At 41.3% G+C, this 15,754-nt stretch overlaps 2 protein-coding genes across 2 annotated transcripts in view; one reads left to right on the forward strand and one right to left on the reverse strand.

The window, feature by feature from the left end:
- Nucleotides 1–239: 239 nt before the first annotated feature.
- parpbp (PARP1 binding protein) lies at nucleotides 240–15,475 on the forward strand. Its single transcript, XM_062443515.1, has 11 exons — nucleotides 240–265; nucleotides 771–927; nucleotides 1,733–1,966; nucleotides 2,093–2,197; nucleotides 2,774–2,944; nucleotides 3,068–3,222; nucleotides 6,197–6,380; nucleotides 6,543–6,724; nucleotides 7,834–7,915; nucleotides 13,677–13,866; nucleotides 14,589–15,475. Exons 2-11 carry the CDS (start codon nucleotides 778–780, stop codon nucleotides 14,921–14,923), a joined length of 1,788 nt encoding a protein of 595 aa, XP_062299499.1. The 5' UTR covers nucleotides 240–265; nucleotides 771–777; the 3' UTR covers nucleotides 14,924–15,475.
- Nucleotides 15,476–15,552: 77 nt separating this feature from the next.
- LOC134004295 (insulin-like growth factor I) overlaps nucleotides 15,553–15,754 on the reverse strand; it is a 30,859-nt gene continuing 30,657 nt past the window's right edge. The window contains exon 5 of the mRNA XM_062443518.1: nucleotides 15,553–15,696. Coding sequence (XP_062299502.1) covers nucleotides 15,647–15,696 — 50 coding nt within the window. The 3' untranslated portion in view covers nucleotides 15,553–15,646. The remainder of the gene's footprint in view (nucleotides 15,697–15,754) is intronic.

A 15,754-nucleotide genomic window follows, 5' to 3' on the forward strand; every position in this document is an offset into this window, starting at 1 on the left:
GCAGAGTGTCTCCATTTAATTTAAAGTAAACTGTTTTAATTAAGTCAAATAATTAATGATAGCGTTCAGAAATGTAAAAAAATTGTTTGATATGAGATAAATATCGCGTGTTCAAGGACGGCTCCCACCGTCTGGCTTATCTCATTTATTTCAAGCTGATTGGTCGAGAGGCGGTGGACGTCACGGGCAATTTAAAAATTCAAAACAGCTGCCCTCCGTCGTGGACGTGTGTTGTTGTTGTTGGAGCCGACTACAAAAATTAGAGGTTTGCATCGTTTAATCAACATTGTTTGTGATTTATTACATCGATACACTTAGCAAAGTCGTATGTTTACGCATGTGGTTGGGAGTGACGTACAGTTAAGCTGTTAAATGGAATAAATTAATGTTGAATTAAAGTTATGTGCCACCCAGGCCTCTTTTCAAGACGATTAGACCATAAATCTTTGCACCCCGGTCACAGATTACGTTTGTACTTTGTTTTTACCTCACTTTATTTTTGCCCCTTCAGAGTTAATTTGCCTTTGCCTGATGCACTCAAGTAAAAGGGAAATCTACTCTAGACTTAAGTGATTTCACATGTTTATCTTTGAGTCAGTAATCCACGTTTTGCACAAGTTTCGACTGAAGTGTTGTTTTGTTTGTGTGTGTGTGTGTGTGTGTGTGTGTGTGTGTGTGTGTGTGTGTGTGTGTGTGTGTGTGTGTGTGTGTGTGTGTGTGTGTGTGTGTGTGTGTGTGTGTGTGTGTGTGTGTGTGTGTGTTGTTATAAGGGTAACAATGGAGACTTCAGGAGATCATTTAAAGCAGATGGTGAAAACCTTCAGGAGAGAGTGCCACAGGATTTTACAGTCAGAGAGGACCACCATTCATGGAGCTGATAGCATGCTGATGGTGCTGCAGCTGGCCATGGCAGAAGTAAATAAACAGGTAACAGTTCAGTTAGGTTCAAAATCCTTTTGCTCAACCCTCAAGGGCCAATCTGAGAGTTTGAAAACACCAATATGCACAATTCATCCACACTCAAAAAACAATCTGGAAAAACGGGAAAAAAGAGCATTGCCAATCCCTAGTTGACCAACAATATCCAACACCAAGAGCCCCATTATATCAAAAAGAGCATTTATTAATCTACACACAAGGTTAACTTAACCATTTCTTGGACTGTGGCTTTTCACAAGTCAAATAGCTTCTGAATAAAAAATATACTCTTTTTATACACTTTTTTTTTTTTTTACATACTGTAAATCCAAAACACATTTCTGGTGGTGTATGCTTAAAGTAGTCATAAAGGACCTGTGTGGGGTCATTTATAACCTTTTATTATCTAAATTTTGAAGGCATATTCAGTATGAAGCTCTGCAAGTGTACATTTGTGAATGCTAATAATTTAAAAGCTGAGGTTATTGTCAGTAAATAAACGAGAAAGTGAAAATACTTTTCAATGAAAAAGGAATAACACAATGTCAGTGTTCTCCTATGTACTTGCTGTAAGTAATCTGCCCCGTGTGTATGAGCCCAATCCACATCATCATCATCATCATCATCATTTCAATTGAACCATCAGGCTGACTGTCATCACGTCTATAACTGATGACATTACCGCAGATTTCCGGCTGAGTCCGCTCATGGCCCATTTTTGTAGGAGAAGGTCTTTCTGCTTTTGAACTGATTGGTTCCAGGCCGTCGGTAATTATGGCTGCTGCTTTCACTGTTTTCTCTCTTCCTGTGACAGCAAAGCGGAGAGTTCAAAGTGGATCTGAGTGATGTCCTGATGGCCTGGAAACACTTACTGTTACACAAACTTCACCTGCCACCCCCCAACTCTGCACGCCTGGAGAACTATGATCTCATCCTGGAAGCATACGAATCCTTCCTCAAGCGCTCCAACTCTGTGGACCTGGTTGATATCCTCTCCATGTATAAACAGCTGAGAGTAGACTTGGACCCAGACAAGCCTGTGAGCCAGGTGAGTCGGAGCTGGTTGAAATCAGACTGATTATGTTGATTGTGGTAGATCAGATTGGCTACTGAGTTAGAGATAAGGCCGATTAATTTATCTCTCTGATTATGTTTTTTATTTTCTTTTGCCAAGATCCAGCTGTTTGAATTCTTATCAGGCAACACAGAGATCTTAGAAGTACCTGACCCCTCAGTCCCGTCAACACCGTCTGCTAGAGACAGGCCCTGCAGCTCACAGGTACTGCTTTTATACTCTTTCATACTAATAAAAGGTGCAATATGTGCATAAATGGCCACAAGAATCGCCCTTTTTCCTCATATAAAAGTTTTTGTTGTAATATGAAATGCATTTTCTCCCGCTGGCAATAATCCATGCATTGACTTCTCCAAAATTCAGCATACTTAATTCCTGTCTGGAATCCACCCTGCTCTTATTGACAGGAACTCTAGATCATATCACTTGGATTTAAGAGTGCAATGTGAATTCAATTACTGGGCAGATGTTTAAAACACAACACAATGTGTGGCTGGCCAAGAGCTTCTGTAACAGTCTCTTTTCTCCACTTTTCTCTGTCACTTGCAAATTTATGAGTTTTTGGTGGAGGCTCGCTGCTGCTACACTACCAGCTAAGGGTGACGTAATTTTTCTTTTTTTGGGAGTTTAATACGAGCTGTCAGTTGCTGTTACTCAGGCAGTAAAGCTACTGTCCCCTTTTTGGTAGTTGATAAACACAACCTGGACTGGCATCAAGCCAAAGGGTTTGTTTTCAGCCTCCAACCCAAAATGGCTGTGTATTCTGTCTTTTATCAATAGGTGAAAATGGCAGTGAGAAGGGTTTTCTGCTCCTATCTGACTTTGCTCGTGAACTCCAAGAATGACATGGCCGTGGCGCTGACTCTAGACGTCCCCAGTCGCGAACTCGGACGACAGACATTTACAGACTTAAAGCACGCTTCACTTAACAACAATACTTCCCTCTTCTTGGTAAGAAACATCCACACTAGGCATTCTTTGAGGCTTTAGTGATGATGTATTCGCTCTTTACATAACATGAAAACCAAAACTCTGACTTTAAAATTGGAGTAATCCTCTTTGGTGCATTTGCAGGCTGTGACATCTTTTGTGAGGGCCATCCAGCTCGGAGGGAAGGGCTACGCTCCAGCTCAGTCTGACCCACTGAGGAAACATGTCAAAGGCCTGTCTGACTTTGTCCAGTTTCTAGACAACCTGGAGGAAATACTGGGGGAGATTCCTGACCCAAGGTACACAATACAGTGTAATCCAGGCTTCCACTTGCTCCCTGTCTTTCTGTTGCTTTTGAGGTAATGCCTCCCTGCTTGTGACAGAATCAGCTGTAAAAGTTGGGAGGCATGAATGTGCTCCCTTCAGAGCTAAGCTGTAAATTCCCAACGGATTCCAGTTCAGTTTTGAATTAGAGTAAAAGTGTCACAGAGTTGCAGCTCAAATATTAGACTAAGGGAGAAGTATTGAATGACTCAAAACTCGAATGACTCATACAAATGACTCATCTTTTACTGTAAAATATATATTTTCATGTTTTTCACAGATTATCAAGCCATTATACATTAAATGAATAGATTCTCATTTTAAGAAATGCATGTTCTTGCCAAGGGTTAGATAAGAAGATTGATAGGACTCTCATATCTGTCTGTTAAGAATGAAATGACAGCAGCAGCCGATTAGTTTAGCTTAGCATGAGGACAAGAAGCATGAAGCTGGCTTGGCTCTATCCAAAGTTTTAAAAATGTTCCTACCAGTGACTCTAATTTGAACAACATTCAACACGTTATATCTTGTTTGTCAGAGACAGGTTAGCGGTTTTCTCCACTTCCAGTCTTTATGCTAATCGTCTGCTGGCTTTAGCTTCATATTTACCATACAGACAAAAAAGTAAAAGTATTACAGGGATAAAACACGCCTACAAGACTGTAGCTTTTGTTGTTATTCTTTTCCTTCAAAACATTTCCAAAACACATTAAGATGATCCTAACTGACACTAAAAGCACCCTTCTGATTGAAATTACTGCTGGTGGATTCACAGTAGTACTGTTAGCGTTTTTTACTGTATAACTTTTTTTTTTTTTTGTGTCCGGGAACCTACTTTGTAATATAATATTGCATCTGAGAGCCAAAAAAGATTAGACGGCATATTTGGACCACCACACGGCATGGAGACTTCTAGGAACTAATCAGTCCTGGTTTGTTCTAGTGACGCGATGCCTGGTGCAGGAGACCATCAAGCCACTTAGAGCTGTTGCAATATTCCTGTCTGTGGTCCAGTTCAAAATCACTGAGAATTACAATATGCATCTGAAAGTAACCAAACTGACATACAGTACTGCAATGGTTTTTGTCTTCAATGTAATTTTCTCCATTTACGGCTAAATATCAATTTAAACATGTCAAGATTAGGTGGATTGTAGTCTTTACGCTTTCTGAAACATATTATTGGTCGCAGTCGTTTTTTCCCCCCTTGTTTCTAATATCTTAAGTCATGCATAAATCACTAGTTTAAAGTAGATAATCGTAAACAACACAAGACTGACAATCTGATGATGTTTTCCATTTCAAATAATACATCATGAAAAAACGCTGCAATTAATTGATTGTAGTCTTAATCTTATGTAATCATATTTCATCTCCAGAGAAATCATACAGCAATTCCCAGAATAGTTGAGCATGCTTCAGTATCTGGCAGGGACTGAAGTCAAATACAATGAATCTCATAATTTATTATTGAATGGGATTTGCTTCACTTCTTCCTGCAATTCAAATTCAGGTTAAATAATTCAGTTTCCTCTCCTCAGTTTCTGGTGTGGTCCATTCAATTTTCATGAATTTGATTTAAATTCAGAAAGCTGAACTGATACCGGTTGGCGTATTTTACAGCCGAAGCACTGGAATCACACCTGTGATCATAAAATCCACCTGTCCCACTGCAGCTTATTATTTCCTTCAAAACCCTGTAATGACTCCCATCTAAACTTCTTCTCGTGATAACATTTGAATTGCTAAAGCATGTTCATCTTCGCTACATCAAAGCCTGTCTTTGTTAACTAACGTGTTCCCTGTCTGGTGTGCTTACTTTGATGAATTATCATCAAATCTGGAGCTCCACAGATCATTCTCCATACCATTACAGATTATTTTGGACATGGAAGCCTTTTGGCACCACAACAGAAGTGGTTATCAGAAATGATTTAGCCATTCAATCATGAGAGGGTCGAGCGTGAAGGTGAAGCTGTTGAAGGCACCCTTTGTAGCAGTCCCAGTAGCGACTCTAGCTCCACTCGGTCGAGCCATAACAACACATTGTGATGTTTGTGTAGTAGTGGATTGGGTTCTCACTGCTCTTCAGAGAGTTCTCAGTTCATGCAGGCTGATGAGACTCTGATGAACTCGGCCAACACGTGTCTTTCAACAGTCTGTGCCTTTACACTCTCAGTGGAGTACTGTATTTCCTCATACAAACACCTACTATGGAGAGTTCAGGGCCCCTTGTTCAGTGAACATCTGTTTTCCCAAATGATTCTGTTACTGAGCCCCGCTCCCTCACACCAGAGCTGGGTCAGGGTTAGACCACCGCCTCGCCACCTTACTGCGTCTTACATGCTTTAATGCACATGCCTGTTTAGAAATGTACAGAAGTGATATGTTGCTATGATTTTTGGACACGCAGTGCAAGACAATATGTGAGCATGGACAAAAATCTCCCCCAAAACTATAAAGGAAAAAAAAAATCCTGGAGTTCTCTGCTGACAGTCCATCGGTGAGTGCAGTGACAGTGCCCAGGGTGACTTTAACAGGGATTTGGAGCATATTTTCTGCTCCATAACTGTTAACATTGGCAAAGCTGCGTTACAATGAAATAAAGCTCAACTGGATGTTAACACCGAAACAATTACTCTGAGCCCTTAAAGTCAGTGTCCAATTAATTGAAAGTGAAGCTGCAGTATATCTTTTGAAGGCATTCAGAGTAAGGCCCTGGCTTTTCTTGGTTTTCAGTTTTAGGAGAGAGTTATTCATGTTGGCAAATATTGGCTGAACTCTTGAACACTATTAATTCCATCCAGATGAAAACGTGTGTGCGTGTATTTGTGCATTCAGCAGAAGAAAGAGTCAATTCTTCTCCAAAACAAGTTTCCCCTCTACCTACAAAACAATACAGCTCTCCCAGCAGATGTCATTGTGATCGACACTGTGCTTAAATCTCAGCGTCTGTGGAGCCAGGCTGGTGACCGCCATCAGGACAGCGCTGGTGAAGGGACGCAGCAGTGGGGATCCAGTGTGTGCTGCAGCTGAAGAGACTGCAAAGGAGCTGAAGGAGAGGATCTGCCAGATCCACCAGATCCAGAATCAGACTGCTAATGAAGGCAGGACGGGGATAAGCCCTGCCAGGGTAATGTATAGCCTCTGCTCTCCAGCCAACGAGCTAAAGTTTTGGCTTTCTCATGTCTCGTGAAGTCTATACTTTGATGGCGAAGCCACTTCATCTACTTTGACTTTCAGCTGTGTGAGCTGACAGTGCACTAACTGAAGTTGTGGTGTTGTTCTTCTCCAGCCAAAGGCTTACGCGGTGAATCACTCCACTGCATTCGGAGGTCGGGACACCATCAAGGTCCTCATGGCGCTACTGGATGAAGAAGCCTTGACTCCTCCGTGTAAGAACAAGGCAGACCTGCTGGGTGAGGACCAGCCCGTCCTCAGTGGAACTGAGGGGACGTGTGTCCTAATGTTGTTCAGGTTGGTCATTACAGTACAAACTGGGGTTTCATTTACTTTTGTATTTCTAATATGGCAGTTTATATATATATATATATATATATTAAGGCTCACAGTGATATTTTATCAAGATTTTAAGGGCAGTGGCTGAAATATCTCAACAACTACTGGACAGATTTAGATCAAATACTAAACAGACATTCATGATCCTCATATGAATGAACCCTACTGACTTTAGAGAGCCCAACTCTTCCTGTAGCGCCACCAGCAGGTCAAAGTTTTCACTTATCCAGTGAAATATCTCAACATCAACTGGGTGGATGGCCTCTGACTTTTTTAAGTAGGGCCACACTTGTGGGTGTGAGCGAAATGGCTTGGGTGAATATTAGATGAATTACCATGAAATATGGCCCAGACATTTACATCCCCCTCAGAATGAACTTTGGTATCAAACACAAATGTCAAGTATTTGCTAGTTCCAGCTCCTCAAATGTGGATGAATAATTGTAAAATAAATATTGTTGGGTTTTCGATGGAGTAAAATAAGATATTTGAATATGTCACTTAAAGATTTAGGAAATTCGGATGGCCAATTTCTGTATTTTTTTTTTTACATTTTAGGACATCTTTCACTTTTTGCTGATACTTGATTAATAAGTAAAACAATTGACAAATTGATCTCTAATAGAAATGTGATGATCTAGCACAACTGCAGCACCAACATCTGCATCATTGTTCTCTTGCAGATTTCTTAACATTGGACATTAGATAAGGAAATGCATGCAGAGTGGAAACAATATTGCTTTTACCACCACCACCTCTTGTGGCGCACTATCATTTTGCAGCATTGTACTATCTTTATAACATGGAGCCTTATGCTAAATGTTACATTATTGTCAGAGGTGGATGATTTGATGGCTGTATCCAATTTGTTGCAAAAGGTCAACATCGGCTCAGTCTAGTGAAAACATCTCCCACATGTTGAAAATATGAAGCAGCAGTAAAGAGAGAGCAGCATTTAAGAAAAATGTGGGCAGATTTCTTGGTAAAGTGTGACCATGGTAACCTTCTCACTTTTTTATAATTTATAAACCTCTTGTCTCTGCCTCTCATTGTGGCTCGCCTCTCAGATCCCCTGAAGTGTCTACTGGATGTTCTCCAGAACCCCTAAAGAACCGAGTCCAGAGCCGGCTAGACCTGCTCAAACCCAAGGTAACATTTATTTGCTTAGCTGAAGCTCACATCTTAACTGACTTCCACCGTTCCCGTTTGCACAGCTGTGTTTTAGCTCTTAGTGTTGGTTTGACTGTGCTGTTTAAATCCGTGGCATAAAACTACTTATTCATAGGGGATTCAAACCATTAACCAATCCTGATGATAAGTTATCCTATTGTCAGGGCTCAGATCCATTTGCTTACAGTGCACAATGAAGCATTATGTATATCTGATATCGATATCTCTTCCTTCCTTCCTGGCTCAGCTGTTTTGTCACTTTACCTTAATGCTTCTTGGGGTCAGAGTGAGACAATCTGACTGATTTTTGGCAGATTCTCCTTCTGCTGGATGTTAATTTTTGAATAGTTTGACTACACACTTGACTTTGTGTGCTATGAGGATTGTTTCATCAGATACTTTGCAGGTATCATAACATACACTCCGATACTGCTGAGTCACCCCAAAAAATACTGACGAAACCAGCTTTAGATTTTAAGGTTGGACCGCTTTTAACATGAAGTAGCTCCGCTGTGTGAACTCTTTGTGAAACATGTATGCCAAACACATTTTGTGAAATGGCTCCTTTATTTGATTGCGCTAGCAGATGTCATTTTAGCTCCCCACAATCTGGCTGCCTTCCTGTTTGAGTGCGCTGTAATGGTCCCTGGGCAGCTCACCGCTTCCTGAACTCGGTGAGCGGAAGCTTTCTGCATCAATTTCACTTTGAAGATGCCATATCAGTCGCGTAACTCGACTAGCAAGGGAAACTTGAAAGGTTATTGTTTCCTGTTGTCTGCTGAATGACTTTATCCCAGACTTCTCCAGCAGTTTCATCATGCACTGACGTCAACTGGCACACACAGAAATGGACAGATTTAGTTTCTGCTTTTGGGACAATTCCAAATCTTTCTCTCAGTGCCACAGATGATCCAAACAGCAATGAAAAAAAAAACTTGAGCTAAAAACTCTTTCATGCCAGTTTAATGTTGCTCCTCTGTGATGTTATCAACTTTTGATGATATGATAATACTATATACATTTATTTCAGAGCGATTCCATCATTCTCTGGTGGTAATAAGGCACACCTGTTACCCGTTCTCTCGTCTATCACCTGCATATGAGAACACAATATCTGAGAAATTGCTTGCACCTGCTTTTGAAAGTATTATCAGGAATGTCTTGGTCATGTGTCTCCAGCGTGGGTCAGGCGGTGTGCAGGAGAGGTTATTTGAGGACAGCTTTCCTCAGAGGAATGAAGGCCGTCTAACCACACGGTGCCACGTTGGGCTCCCACCTGTTGTAATTGGATTAGATGTTCCCCTTCAGTCATAGGCTGTGTCTCAATTCAGGGGCTGCATCCTTGTAAGGACGCGGTCTTCGACGACCGCATGCTATTGAGGAACCTCAGAAGGATGCATCAACCGTTGTGAAATGGGACGGTCTAGCCTTCGATGCATTTCCTGGTTGCGTCACCAGCTGTTCCCGCCCATAAGACGAGAAAGGCAAACACAGAAGAAAAAACACACAGAAGTATAAGACAAACAGAAGAATGAAGACAAAACGAAGAAAAACTCAACGGAAGAAAGAAGAAAAACACATAAGAATAAGACAAACAGAAGAAAGAAAAAGTGGTGGTGGTGGTTGGAGATGTTACATATTTTATTATTTTTTAGTTATTAGAGTATCATATAATTTCATTATTATAACAAATATTTCAAATACTACCCATGTTATTTAAAGAAAATAAAGAAAAGAAAAGGAAACGGATATTTATTTTTGCCACCCAGTGGATGATGAGCAAAGCAACACTGCTTGACCCAAGATACCGAGGGGACCACATAAAGCCGCCTGAGCTAAGTGGTCCACTTACCCTAGTGGTCCACTAGGGTTGGTCCATCGGACCAACCCTAGTGGACAGTGGAGACCAGACCCCCAAACACCCTGAATTGGCCTGGTGCACAAGATGGCGTCTCTTAACTTCCGGGTGTTCCATGGTTGGCACGACTGTTTCCGGTTGTAGTGGAGAAGCAGGAAGAAGTGGATAGTTATGGCGCTTTTCCACTACACAGTTTCAGCACGACTCGCCTCGGCTCGCCTCGACTCGGCACGGTTCCTTTTCCATTACAAAAAAGTACCTACTCAACGTGGGCGGGGTCGTCATAGCACGGCTCCGCGAAACTGCCGTGACTTCGTTTTATACGCGACACAAAACACATAAACAATGGAGGACATTGAGGCGATGGTGTACTTGCTGCTGTATGAAGCTTTCTGTCTCACACAAAGCAAGAAAATTGAGCCGTATGGCTGTAACTATGGTTGTAACGCTGTTATCGGTATTTAAAAATGCCGGGTTTGATTCTTGTGTGGGACGGCTCATGACTCTTCCAGCGAAAACTACCAATCAGCGGCCAGCAGTGTGTCGACGTCACATTTTAGTACCGGCTTGGCTCGCTTGGAACCTCACCAGAGCAGGTACTAAAAAAGGACCAGGTACCAGGTACTTTCCCTAGTGGAAACGCAAAAAGAACCGAGGCGAGTCGAGGCGAGTCGTGCTGGAACGGTGTAGTGGAAAAGCGCCATTAGATAGTTAGATAGCGAAAATTAGTGTTTTTAAGATTAAGGAGAGGTTGATATATCAACGGCAAGAGAAGAAAATGTCTCTTCATTGTTGTGTGCCTCGATGTGCTAATTCGTCGAGATACAACTCGGAAATTAGTTTTCATCGATTTCCAATCGATCCTGAGGTACGGGCTCAGAGGCTCATTAAGATCCGTAGAGACCAATTCAGTCCCACCCAAAATACTCGCCTCTGTAGTCGGCATTTCCAGACTGGTGACTTCGCTGTGACAGCTGGGGGACAGAGAAGGCTAAACAAAGGAGCTGTACCTTCTCTGTTTGCCTGGAATAACTACACCACACCCGCACCGAGGCTTAATGTTTGGGTCCGCCGGCCGAGATGCCCTTCCCCGGACATAGCAGCGTCTGACTCCGACTCCGAGATGGAAGTGCAGGTGGTGCGTGAGCATGATTACTGCGTTACTCCAATGACATCAGTAATGTCAGATGACTTGGCAAGCGAGAACGAAGCACTAAAGCAAAAAGTACAGGAGCTACAAAACCAGCTTGAAACGTTACAGCTGCAGTCTCGTTTTGGGCTTCAACGCCTTGCAGGATCAGACGAAGATATTCGTTTTTACACAAGGTTGGTCATTGTTTTTCGGAATAACATTAAATTAACGTGTGTGTCTGTGAGGGAGTGAGTGTGGGTGTGAGAGAGAGACTGTGTTTCTCAGTAATGCATAGTTAACAACCATAATCTAAAAAAGTTTAAAGTGATTATCATTTCATTATTAGATTTGCATCATACGAGCATTTCCAAGCTTTTTGGCGACTGGTGGAGCCTGCTGTGAGAACTAAGATGGTGCGGATCACCAGTGCCAATGCTGCCTCTGATCCTGAAGGCAACGGGTGTAGAAAGTCATTTTTAGATGAGACACTGACGGCGTCGAAAACCGGAAATGCGTGTGCCCACCGTCCTCAAACCGGAAGTTGTAGACCGTCATCTTACACAACTAGCCAATACCAGCCCAGATGATGTCCCACTGACCACAGAAGACACCAGGGTATTTATTGTGGCATCCCATCCAGCCCAGCAGCACTGCCAGGGACTCCTGCTCAGCCTATTACATAATTTTTTTCATTTTTTATTATTATAATAAATTATAATAATAAATAATATATTTATTATTAATGTTATTATTTATTAATGTATTGTTTTTATTATTTTAAATAATTTGGAATTGTAGTAGTGTTGTATTTAATAATACATATTTTGTTAATAGTTTGTTCATAATTGTACATCATTTTCTAATAATAATCTGTAAATAGTTATTTTTGATGTATTTTTTGTAAATAGTTAAAACGGCCCCCTTGTAGAGTTAAGTTTCATCCTTTGTTAATAAAAGAAAATATTAGAGAAAATATTAAATCCCTTGTTCCTGAACAGTAGCACTTTATGATGTTTGCTAATCCTGTTAAAAATTGTACGTACATTGTAAATACTAAATGGAAAAGACAACGTGTAACAATTAACAATATTTTTATTTTATAACAATACCATATAAAAACATAAACATTTATTAACAATAACAACCATTGTTCTTTTCGCGGAACTGAACATAGATATATATGGAACACATGTTCTATATATATCTATGGGACTGAACAGCGGCGCGCAAAGGATCTTGGGATATATGAGGCCGCTAAGGATAGTAGCGGTGCATCCTCAAAAACAGGGAAAACAAGGACGCATTTTGAGGCTGCGTTTGGGCATGCGTTTGAGGATTCTTCGAATTGGGACAGGCCTTCGCGCGGCATTGTGACGTAATCGGCCTTAAAATGCGTCCTTACAAGGATGCAGCCCCTGAATTGAGACACAGCCATAGTTTGGCTGTGTTCACTCTTCCATCCCCTCCCATTGTTTCTGGGGCGTTTCAGATATGTTTTATTAGCATGCAACCAGGGCATCATACATTTTTAGCTCCATTATTGAAGTGTGCCTCAGTCTTAGGTTTAGTGTTGTTTTAGGTGCTCTTTTAAGAAGTTCTTTTGAAAAGCACAAAGGCTTTGATCCCTTTGTGCTTTATAGACCCACCCAGCTTTGCTAGCTGTATTTTTTCCCTCCGATTTCTCCTCCCTACTGTGGCCCACTTGCCTGAAGGGTGAAATCCTTGGATTGTGATAATCCCAAGCAGGCGTAGATCAAACAGTGGATGAAAGCTGTGGATCTGTGTGCCCCAGGGCTTGGATTGAAGTCTTCAGTATCATTCACTTTTTACAACTATCTGTCCAATATGGCTTTTTGATGAGGTGATACGCTGTTGTTTTGGAGACATTTGACTGTGATAAGAATGAAGCCTGTTTCGACACCTAGTGTGCATTTGGATTTATGTATTTTGTGCAAACCTTTAGCAATGGCTAGGGCAATAAATAGCCACATTGTCATAAATAAGAGGGACACTTTGCTAGATGTGCAACACACTTTAACATATTTCTCACTTTATAGCCATATAAGCAGAATGCTTCTAGGAATGACAATGTATGTTGATCAGCTGGTTTACCACTTTGGTCAAGGTTGAAATATCTCAGTAACTATAAGATGGATTGATATTGCATTTGTTACAGACTTTCATGCTCCCCATACAATAAAAACTACTGTCTTCTTGACTTTCCCTCTAGCGCCACCATGAGGTTGACATTTGTGGTTTTGAGTAAAATGTCTCAATTTCTATTGAATTGATTCTCATAAAATTTGGTACAGGCATTCATGTTCCCCTCAGGATGAATTTGATGATGTCTGACTTTTATTCCAGCCTCAGCTGTACTTTGTGTTTAGTGCTAATAAATAAATGTTAACGTTCTAAAACGCTAAAGTAAGCTGGTAACCATGGTTAACATTATACCTGCTAAACATCAACATGTCTTTGTGAGCATGACATTTTGGCTCAAAGCACCACTGTGCAAGCATGGCTGTGAATCAAATGTCATTTGGCACTCCCTTCCCTTTTCTTGAGCACTTGAAAACATGCAGGAGTGGGAAAGAACGTCTTGAAATTGTAATTAGTGGAGGGGGTTTTGGTTCAAAAGTCCAAAGTAAAAGCCAAAAAGCTTGGCCACCTGCCTTGAGTCACTGATACTCAACAACCTTGTCACTATGTCATATCAACTGTGTAAAAAGGTTTTTTCCTGTTTATTCCAGGCTAAAGCACGAGTCATCCGATCCCAGTTTGCCTGCACATACAAAGATGAAGAACTGCCACTCAGCCGTGTGCTGGAGTTCCCCAGCAGCAGCCAGGTCCCTACCTGTGTGCACCCAGCACCCAAACACAAAACCACCCCAGGTGTGGAGGAGGAGGAGGAGGAGGAGGTGGAGGAGGAAACAGCCACAGGTACATATTAATTTTCAACACATTACTTTATGTACTTCACTGCGTGCTGAGAGCAGCTCAAAATGTTATCACAAGCCGTGCAGCGTTTTTTTTTTTTTCTGCTGGGATAGATTTCTGTTTCCTCTGACGCCACACAGCTGGACCGAGGCCCAGGCACACCTTCTCAGCTCCAGCCTTGAACCCTTCCCAGTCCCAGCTCTGGGACTGGTACTTACCATCAGCCATTAAATGAATCCCCATTCTATAAAACCTGCTCACCCCCACATCTGTAGTAAAAACCAAAAAGCACACACACTCACACAGACTTTTTGCCCATTTCCCCTTCTGTCTTTTGTTCTGTGGGAATTCAGGCTGTGCTCCATCAGGTTACATGACAAATGTTCAATTTCAGTTTCATAGAATAAACACACAGCCTGCTTAAACTCTGAGCTAACGTCAGCAACTTCGTCACAACTTTTTCCCTCTTTTTCTTTGGGGGAAAAAAAGGGCCAAGATGGCGGCACTGTAACTCGCTTCTGTATCTCGTTCTTCTTCTTATGGGTTAAAAAGTAATCTTATGTTGTCTGTAATTTGTGACTATTGTCTTTTGTGATAATCATGTGTCTAATATCTGTTGATGTTTTAAGTTACTGACATTGTTGAATTGAGCTTACCCTCCATGCTGTACTGATTGATTGATTTTTCTAGCAGGTTGTCTCACTTCCTTTTTCCACTCTTTTCAGCCAAATCAACCTTTGAATGTCCAAGAAAGCAGAAAGAGCAGAGCATTGCACAGCAAGGGGCTGCTTTCGGGGCAAGAAGTGGAAATGCCCAGAACAGAGGTGCAGGCCCGGGAAACAGAAAGAAAAGTGGAAAAAGTCAGACACACAGCAGCAAGGGCAACAAGAGGAAGCAGGTGGATTCTGACCAACATGTAGGAGCAGAAAATGAGCCTCCAGAGAAAAAACAGCCCACAAGTGTCCCAAATAAAATGCCTGTAAAGAATGTCAGCAAGGGCGTGAGTAAGAAGAAGCTGATAGCCGGACAGGGGAAGTTAACCAGCTTTTTCCGACTCTGATCGCACTGGTTTCATGACGGTATATGGACTTCCTGTTGAAGCAGCTGTGTATTGTTCAGCTCATTTCTCCCAGTAGCAAAAATGGTTTGTACATAGTGTGTAAATGTTCCAGTTAGGGCTAAAGCTAGTATTTTTTTATCATATTTTTTTATCTACTTAATCAGTCGACTGTTAATCAACTGAATCTTGGAAAGATTGGTTCACAAAATGTTTGAACTATTCCTTTAATTATTGGTCTAAACAATGTCAAGAGGAAGTTGAAAAATATCCTTTGTGAATTCCCAGAGTCCCATGTTATGTCTCCAAGTCAACTGTTTTGATCAACCACCCAAAATCTAAATATATCCAAAATACAGAGAACGGGGAGGAGCTGCTGTTTCACATTTGAGAGGCGGGAACCAGCAGATACTTGGCGTTTTTGCTTGAAACATGACATAAACTGTTGTTGATTAATCGTCTGTCTATTGACCAAGAAATTAATCATTTCCACATCAGTTTAAGTCTTGTTTTTTGTAAAAAATGTGGTGCATATAAGCTTCAACTATGCTCTTGAAATTTAATTTAATCACTCATCAATCAATCACTTTCAATAAACTTTTATTTTGTTTTACACGCTTGTGTGTGTTTTTTTTTGTTCTACAAGGAAATGCATTTCAGTGTAACACATGAGGAAGAAATTTTACAGAACATTTGGAGGCGGGCGGCCGCAAGGAGGGAAAACATTTATACTTCCCAGCAGGGTCGGTACACTCTTCCTATCATACACCGCAGCACTAGGAGGAGAGGGAAAGAATAAGGACAGTGAAATCAGAAATTGTCATGTGTAATACA

Source organism: Scomber scombrus, chromosome 22 (genome assembly GCF_963691925.1).
Source record: "Scomber scombrus chromosome 22, fScoSco1.1, whole genome shotgun sequence".
Lineage (NCBI taxonomy): Eukaryota > Metazoa > Chordata > Actinopteri > Scombriformes > Scombridae > Scomber > Scomber scombrus.